Below are 9,678 nucleotides of genomic sequence, written 5' to 3'. Positions count from 1 at the left end.
CACATTACCAGCTTCTTCCAACCATATTCATTAACATCCATCACACCCATCACATTGACCCCACTTCCAATAATTAATATTTTATTATTCTTATTTATTATAAATATTATTATTATTATTATATATATTTTTAAATTAAAAAAAAAATCAAAAGCCAACGGCTATAAAATGAACAGTTTTTTTATTTAAAAAACGGCTACTTATTCCACCTCTATATAAACAACCCTTCACAACTCATTAAATACACACTTCTTCATCTTCTTCTTTCTCAAACTCAAACTCAAACAACTTAAAAAAAAAAAAAAAAACGTTGACTACTCCCCCATGATTGCTTCGTTTAACTTTTACTACGATGGTGGTTTCGATTCGGAGTACAAAGTGTATGATTACACTAGTGGTAAAAAGGTCACGTTTGCCAAAATCGACATTCGTGACATCGGGTTAGAAACTGTATTAGTTTTCTTGAAGCAAAACGTACCCTTCGAACACAATGATGTTCTGTACTTTGAAGACGACTGTCTTCCCGAATTGTCGGCGATGAGTCTTCGGACTGAAAAGCTTGGGACTTGATCAAAGAAACTCTCTCATGGCGTTCAAATGTAATATCTCAGTATTTGGTTTATGAAGACTACTCTCCGCCATGTAGTTCTGCTTACTATAGTGATGGTCAATTCTGGTCGGACGTTCCTGAATCGCAAGAAGATTAAGTATCATGTAACAGTTTGTGTTTGTGTTTGTGTTTGTGTTAGTGTTTGTGTTTGTGGTTGTGGTTGTGGTTGTGGTTATCTTTTAAGTTTATTTTAATTATGTTGTATTTCAAAAAATGTAACCGTTTGAATTTGTGGTTTGAATAAAAGTGTTGTTCAAAAAATAAACATTCCATTAAAGTTAAACATTACATTACATTAAACATTAAATAAAAGTACATGAAAATTAAAAAACATACAATAATCATAAACTAGTCTTCGTCTTCATCTTCATACTCTTCTTCGACCTCATCATCTTCATCTTCTACATCTAGTTGTGGATCAGTCACATGTTCGGGAATGTTTGAAAGTCCCGAACTTGGATGATAGCGAATACGGTTGTTTGGTGGAAGATTCCAAATGTGTTCAATAAGATTATCTCGAAGAAAATGATGACTGCCTTTATTCCTTAATTCTTTATCCATTCGCATATGTAGTGCAACCCGTTCATGGAATTCTAAATGTCGAGAACGACGCGTCGGCGGATAATCTTCTTCGAGACCACAAAATGCACGACCATTGTCTTCGGTTATTATATTATGTAACAACACTCAAGTATACATAATAATTTGAATTTTGCTTATATAATATTGTCGTGCCGGATTTTTAATAATTGCGAATCGACCTTGAAGTATATCAAAAGCTCGTTCAATATCTTTTCTAGCAGACTCTTGGAATCTTTTAAATTTCTTTGCTTTTGGATCATTGGTATTTTTGAAAGATTTAACAAGAGTTGACCATTCTGAATAAATCTCATCCGCCAAATTATAACCTCTACTAAAATGCAATCTATTAACAGTGTAGTTACATGGAGGTGACATATCTTTTAGTAATTCGTTAAATAAATCCAATTGATTTAGAACGTTTATGTCGTTGTTTGAACCAGCCGGCCCAAAAAAGGAATGCCGAATCCATGTATCATACGAGGCAACTGCCTCTAACATGATTGTTGGGTAAACATGATCACCTCGAGTAAATTGCCCTTTCCAACTAACTGGACAATTTTTCCAACCCCAATGTATACAATCGATGCTCCCTAACATACCTGGAAAACCATGTATTTCTTCATGTTTAGAAATTAAACGTTGCACATCATGTGCATTTGGCCTTTTCATGTACTTGACCGAATATAAGTGTAAAACACTCTTGCAAAAGTTTTCTAAATATAAATAAGAAGTATCGTTGTTCAAAAAAAAAAAAAAAAAGAAGTTGATTCACCCGTGTGTAAGTATTCATCAAAAGCATCAGGTGCAACACCGTACGCTAATTGTCTTATAGCGGACGTACATTTTTGAAAAACGTTAAAGCCGAATAAACCGGTTGCATCTCGTATTTGTTTAAAATAATTAATATAATCGGGTATAGGTTCTAGATTAAAATTGATTACACCTCGACATATACGGATGAACAAAGACTTGCTCATACGAAAGCGTCGCCGGAACCTATCGAGCGGGAAAGTCGGGGTGTCGAAAAAATAATCGTTGAATAGTTGTCTAGCTTTTCCTTCTCGATCTCTAGGAAAGTGACTTCTAGGAGCTCTAGGTATCGATACAACTTCACCTTCGGCTTCATCATCATCTTCTTCTTCTTCTTCTAAAAAACCAATTACATCGAGTACTTGCGTTGCATTAACGCCTCTTCATAATTTTCGTTATCTCGATCCATTAACAAATATATTTTTTATAAAGTGTTTTGTGTATTAATAGTTGAAGTGTTAAATAATGTATGAAATGGGTTTCTATTTATAGTGTGCAAGTTTGAAAAAAAAAAAAAAAAAGAAAAAAAAAAAGGGCAACGGCTATATTCAAACGTGTTTATTCCCTTTTGGGCTCCACCACAGCGTCTTCCAACATGTCAATACACCGCATATTGGAGCACGGTCACCCCAACCGCGACCCTACCACGGCCGCTAACATCAGCGCCGTTCAACGGCGGGGTCAACGGCGGAGCAACGAAGCTCCCGATGTGAGTGGTCTGACAAGACAAAAAAACAATGATTTGAGTCTCTTCTTTTGCTGTTTAATGACAGTAACTATACTACACAAGGTCACCAAAATTATAAAAGTGGTGTAGTAAGGAAAAAATATTTTAATTTAATTAAGATGATGAAATGGATCAAAAGAAGAGGTGGGCTGATTACATCTTGAGCTATTCCATCGTGACACTGGTTTTAAGTCAACTCGTATTCATTCTTACACGGACCACAATCCATTAAATATATAATCCATTTTAACTCAGTCCATTTTGATCCATACACACAACAACTACAGAAAGATATGCTAATGGCAATTTTCTTTACTGTATTTCTTACTACAAACTTACTATTTCGTTCGTCTCAAAAAATTAAAGTGTCCACTACGAATTTTATTTGATTTAAAATACAATAAATATGATAAATGTCAATTTTGTCTTTATACTTTAGTATTTTACATAAGTTAAACTAGATTTAGTTAAAGTAAAAATAATTAAAAGTAAATAATGATGATAAATTGAAGATTTTAGTGATAGTAGTTGTATTTATAAGTTGACAATTATTGTAAAACAGAAACGTTGGAGGCAAAGGAAAGAAACTGGATGTATTATTTTCCTTCCAATTTTTCTTTTTAAATTAAAAAATCCACTTCCTTCATATTTATTTTATTTCTATTCTTTCTCAAACGATTTCGGGAACAAAGTCTTTAACGGTATTAATGCACACGAGTATTATGTTGTATATTTTGGTCTTAGACGGTATTAAGTTTCCTTCCAATTGGATGTATTATTATTATCATTATTTTGTATATTTTGGTCCATTGACATATTAATTAATGCACACTAGGTTTTTTTTTTTTTTTTAAGTGTATATATATATATATATATATATATATATATATATATATATATATATATATATATATATATATATATATATATATATATATATATGAGATCAAAAGATCAGGGATTACAATTGTACAGATTCAACGATCTGTGATGTGTTACAAGCGTTTAAACCTATAAACGCCTATTGAAAATTGTAAACAACTCAACCAATACATGTGATTGACAATACTAGCAAAAAAAACTTGAAGAAACCCTAAAAGTGTAAACCCAGTGACCTACGAGACCTCGATACATATTACTCCAAGCAAGATAAACCCTCGCAAATGATCACCGGAAACCAAATGCTAAAGGCAAAAAGACAGAGCCCGAAAGACTTCAAGCCAAATCAACAACCCCGTCCTCGTCAGCAAACGCCAATCATCAACAACACAAACGCGAAACACCCGTCCGGGAACCCAAGAACACCTATCCCAAGGCTGGTAACCAAAGAGACCTCTCGATACCAAAAAAACACTCTGAAGATTCCACCAACGAACCCCGAGCATCTTTGAACAAATGTAATCCACCATCTCCCTTTGTGTTTCCCATTTTTAACTAAAACCTAATTAGGTTGGGTTTTTTAGAAAATTCACCTCATCCCGTAGACGCATACCTTTCGATACCAGGTCAAAATAAATTATATATCTATTATCATTATCATATAAATTTCTTAAATGATGATTTCATAAATAAAGATTATTCAAGTCTAAAAAAATTCAAAAATATGTAGAAAAAATATTAGCTAAATATTAACATGCTAATTGTATAATATATAAAATATAATGTACAACCTTATAATAAAACACCTTATGATCATATGTACAATATTTGAACATTATGTACAACCTTATGGTAAAACACTCACATAACCATATGTAAAATATTTGAAGCATTATGTATGACCTTATTATAAAACACTCACATGACCAGATACAAACTTTAAAATAAATTGTACAATCTTTTACAAAACACTCCATGAACACATATACAAACTTTGAAGCATAATGTACAATTTTAATATAATAATTGTATTTTAATTTTTAAAAAAATTTCAAAAGACATTTGTTATTACTAATAATTATTATTAAAAATATAAATACTCATTTTTAAAGCAAACTTTATTATTATAATTATAATTATTATATTATTATTATTATTCAAGAGTTCCCTTTACAAGATTAATTAAGTTACATATGTATGCAAAATACGTGTCTCAATAAAAGATTCTAATGTAGGCTTTTATAACAAGAAAAATAGTAATTGTGATGAAAATTGGAAGATGGTGGTGGGAGAATAAATGTAGTTCATTTATTCTGACCAAATTAAATATATCAATAAGTTTGTAAAAACAACGACAAGTTTCTTAGTCAGAATCCTTGGTTCCATAGTTCATTAAACTAAATGACTTTAATATTTACGTTTATTAAACTGTTTCGTTTAAACAAATCCGTGATTCCACAGGTCATTTCACTACTATATATATATATATATATATATATATATATATATATATATATATATATATATATATATTACATTAATTCTAAAATAATTAAGACAAAATATAATATCTATGTATATGCACTCCAAAAGTTTTTGTAAAAAATTTAAAACACATTAAAAAAATGATTTTGTTATATACCTCAAATATTGTTTCAGTAGTTTATAATTACAATATGTAAATCGACGATTAGTCCACATTAACCTAAAGATTGATGAGTGGTCCAAATCCAAGCATATATTCCTAAAAAGTTATAAAAGAAGTTAAAAAAATACATTAAACACTATTTCATTAGTTTATAATTACAATATGCAAATTGATGATTAGGCCAAACCTAAAGATTGACGATCGGTCAAAACCTAAATATATCTTCCTAAAAAATTGTAAATTTTTTTTAAAAGAAAATCCATTTTAATAATCAAGTGATGTGTAAATAGAGTTAAGAAAATTGCAAGATCCCCATTCTTTGTTTTTTGGGTTAGGGTTGAGGTCATGAGCTCGAGTCTCGTTCATCTCACTTTCTTAGTTAATCTGCTTGAAATATGGAGCTTTAGATTAACCCTGAGGGGTTTTACTCCTGGTTCCATTCAATATTAAAACTGATCTGCCTGCCCCTAGGAGTGATTTAAGGAACAGGTTCCTGCAAGCGAAATTGCCTAAAATTTTTTTTTTTCAAAGTTATTAAAAAAAATACACTTTTTTCAAAAAAAAATTTGGCAATATACACCATTAGGTCGAACATTATTTTGATCGACTACCTTATAACTTGGTCGACCACCTCATTTTTCAAGGTGGTCGACCAACCTTCATTGCATTATTGGTCGACCACGATATAGAAATGGTCGACTCCTATATGCACTCGAGGCAGTACATTTTAAAGACACAATATCTTTTCAAAAAGTCAATATGTGTACTTGATGTCTTCTCTCTCTATCTTTTTTCTCTGCATATAAAAATTTCTCTCTCATTTAAGATTCAAAACACCCCAACATTTAATTCAAGATTTTGAACTCGTCTTCGAACGATTTAGATGACACCACCGACACCATTAAACTCGAAATCGTTTTCCGAACGAAACAAAACAAATCCCACCATCGTCGGATCTCTGACGCACTCTGACAGGTAACTCGTCGAAATGTTCGTCGGAGTTATATTCACAGGTCACCTCTGAAAGTCATAAAAATTAAAGGTAACTTTGATTGGCTATAAAATGGTGCACATTTCTAAAACAAAAAGCAAAAAATGAAGGTGTTGATTAAACTAAAACCAAGACAACTTTATATGTGGTCTACTATAAAAAAATAAAAAATATTGATGGTGATGAATATGTGATTATCTGTGCAGTGGTCAGAAAGTAGCGAAGAAAGAGAGCAAATAGGAGTCGACCATTTATATATTGTGGTCGACCAATAATTCAATGAAGGTTGGTCGACCACCTTGAAAAATGAGGTGGTCGACCAAGTTATAAGGTAGTCGACCAAAATGATGTTCGACCTAATGGTGTATATTGCCAATTTTTTTGAAAAAGGTGTATTTTTTAAAAAAATTTTGAGAAAAATATATTTTAGGCAATTTTCCTTCCAGCAATGCGATTTAGGTTTCCTTCAGAAAGTGCGTGCGTGACAGATGATCGCGAATGTGGTTAATTTCCTTCTGGATGATGCTGACAACTTGCCTTTAAAAAAAATTACAAGATCAAATGACTATTAGTATTATTAGTATGATTACTATTAGTATGATCTACAATACGTTGAATTCGGATCACATATCATGCCTTTTGGGCTTGATAATTGGGCCATCTAAAGGCCACAACCTTCTACCCATCATGAGCTATCTGTGATTTGTTTGTGGGCTATGGAATAGTTGTAGACTATTTATATACACAAATTTATATATTATGATTTTCATACAGCTATACATCTTTACTTTATTAGTGACTCCCTGTAGACGACGTTTTTATGGATCTTAGGACACTTGCAAATCGTTCTAGTGACGGAAATCACTAGAAAAATGTTAAACCGCGATTGTGTCGTATCGGGGTCGAATTGGTCGAACCTAGGGTTGAATCTAGATTAGATTGATTCCTAAACGTAGTAATTCGGTGGTATTAGGTATATGGATCGACTGAGACGAAAACTAAACGATTAGGGTTTGTAGAATGTGTAACCTCGTTCAAGAGGTTTTCACACGTATATATACTGCATCCCACACACAGTCGGTTGTGTGTGTGGACACACACGGTCGACTGTGTATGCAGTTTAACATATTGATTTAATTAATATTAAAGCATACACACACATATATAATCAATAGTCACAGAGTAAACGTTATTACATGACTAAATGTATTATACGATAGATCAACTACGACTAGGGTACGTATAGCCTATATATTCATTTTGAGTCAATATGATATTCAACATTCAGTCACAAATTAGTAACCGTATGATAAGCGTTACAATAATTTTTGTAAGTGTGACATATATCTAAGCGTTTGATGATGGTGATGGTACAGGAGCTCAATACATAGAGATGACGACGTGTCGACTTACCTCCCAACTAAACCATGAATCAACAAGTTGATTGAATTTTGGGTCTAGTGGTGAGTGGTATGCATAAATTGAGCGTGGTACACTTATATCCCTTAAAAAAAAATCAAATTCATTAAATGTCCAACAATCAATATATCCAACACCAATAATGTCTTTCAAACTTTATATGTATGCATGTATTATTTGTCCAATTTTAAAAGTTAAGTAGATAGATAGAATTTTCCAAATTCATAATTTCATCTTAAACTAAAAGCTAAAACGACACTGTGTTTTATATAATAAGTAGAAATGAGAATTTGAAATTAGCTTCAAGTTCATCCTTCTCTTTTCTACACATAAAGATAAGAATGTATGTGTTTTGTTTTTTGAATTTTTACTGTCAATTATAGAACGTTAATTGAAGTCCCACATGGGCTTATGTTACTGGGGGTTAGTATATAAATTGAACATACTATCAAAAAGATTGGAAGAAACAAAGTGACAATTAAGAAGATACGTTAATTAATACATGGATTCTAAAATAAACATAACACTGAATGGATACAGTGTGTGTGTATCAATATATGGTTACATATATTTGGTGCTATAGTATATAGTACAGTAGTGATGGAATGATAATCACCTTTGCAGTAGCGGAGCCAGGGAGGGGACAGGGGATGCTCAGCCTCCCCCAATGAGCCTAATTGCAATGAAAATTTAATAGGTTATGATTAATTATTTTTCTTGAGCCTCCTTCAATTGAAGCCCAAATAATATTTAATCAAAATACATGGACAACTTAGTTATCCATTATTTGTATGAGCCACTCAGTTTACCAACAAAGTGTATACTTTTCTAGAATTATTAAATACTGGACTAAATGCTAATATGCTATGTAACGAAGTCTAATGCAATTACGCAAATAAGAAGTTCCGTAAATTAAGCTATTAACTAACAATAAAAACATTTTATCTATTGGACTTTACAGAGCAAGAAAATATTTAGATAAAACATGAGTTGCAACATTATGAGCTAGATGTGCCTAATCATCCACAGTTAAAAAAGCCTCGTACGATTGCAGAGTTTTGTAGAGGCCTACAAGAAACTGGAAAGAACGAAGTCTATTCGCTGCTTGACAGGTTGATCCGTCTTATATTAACTCTTCCAGTTTCAACTACAAGTGAAAGAGCTTTCTCGGCACTGAAAATTGTGAAAACTAGACTTCGTTGTAGCATGAGTGATGACTTTCTGAAAACTTGTTTGCTACAATATATTGAAAGAGACATTCCTGATATCTTTACTGCGGATGAGATAATTGATACTTTTGCTTCTCAAAAACGTCGACGTGTCCAACTTATACCACACAAGGTACAATTCCTTTAATATACTATATCTTACCATATGTTTATTAATATTTAACTAATTTTGACTTTGTAACTATTATTATTGACATGTTACTTCGTGAAAAATATGGCTTGGCGTGAGCAAAATTTGTTTAGTTTTTGCATATTGACACCACTTTTGTATTTGGTTTAACTTTTACCTTTTTTTATATATAAAATGGTTATCGTTGTTTTTTTTTTTTTTGGAAATGGTTATCGTTGTTTACTTATCTCAATATGACACTTTATTATTGTGGTTATCATCTAATTCTCGAGTAAGTCACCCTTAATGTCAAATCCTGGCTACGTCCCTGCACCTTTGGAAAAAGTTTCTATCCTTGAAGATGACAGAAAGGTCTTTATCCAAAAAATAAAATAAAAGGTACTCTGTATCATATTTAATGGAAGGCAAGACGAGGTTAATTAATGGTGTGAGGACCATTTTCTTAATTGTACGTATCATACGTATCAGAAGAAAAAAAGCTAATATACTACTAAGAGTGCTCCCAACACCAAAGGGCATTTGGCCCAGCGGTATCGTGGTGGCCCTCCAACCAAGAGGTTGAGGGTTCAAGTCCCACTTGGGACATTTTTGTGATTGTAAATATTCGTGTTAATGGTGTGTGTGAGTTTGCCTTTCAAAAAAAAAGAGTGCTC

General features: G+C 32.2%; 1 protein-coding gene across 1 annotated transcript; it reads right to left on the bottom strand.

Annotated features, from left to right (window-relative positions):
* Positions 1–958: 958 nt before the first annotated feature.
* Positions 959–4,157, bottom strand: LOC139871498 (uncharacterized). Its single transcript, XM_071859201.1, has 4 exons — positions 4,063–4,157; positions 1,965–2,383; positions 1,372–1,905; positions 959–1,269 (listed from the first exon to the last, which is right to left on the bottom strand). Exons 1-4 carry the CDS (start codon positions 4,155–4,157, stop codon positions 959–961), a joined length of 1,359 nt encoding a protein of 452 aa, XP_071715302.1.
* Between the last annotated feature and the right edge of the window lie 5,521 nt (positions 4,158–9,678).

The sequence above is a fragment of the Rutidosis leptorrhynchoides genome, chromosome 10 (genome assembly GCF_046630445.1).
Source record: "Rutidosis leptorrhynchoides isolate AG116_Rl617_1_P2 chromosome 10, CSIRO_AGI_Rlap_v1, whole genome shotgun sequence".
Lineage (NCBI taxonomy): Eukaryota > Viridiplantae > Streptophyta > Magnoliopsida > Asterales > Asteraceae > Rutidosis > Rutidosis leptorrhynchoides.
This window is presented reverse-complemented; position numbering and strand designations above follow the sequence as displayed.

Excerpts from the sequence above, each read along its gene's own strand:
- LOC139871498 (XM_071859201.1), bottom strand. The coding sequence starts at position 4,157 with ATGGGAAACACAAAGGGAGATGGTGGATTACATTTGTTCAAAGATGCT. Across the intron at positions 2,384-4,062 it reads TGTTTTTTTGGTATCGAGAG|AGGCGTTAATGCAACGCAAG; the intron begins GTCTCTTTGGTT and ends AAAATTATGAAG. Across the intron at positions 1,906-1,964 it reads TGATGAATACTTACACACGG|AAAACTTTTGCAAGAGTGTT; the intron begins GTGAATCAACTT and ends ATTTATATTTAG.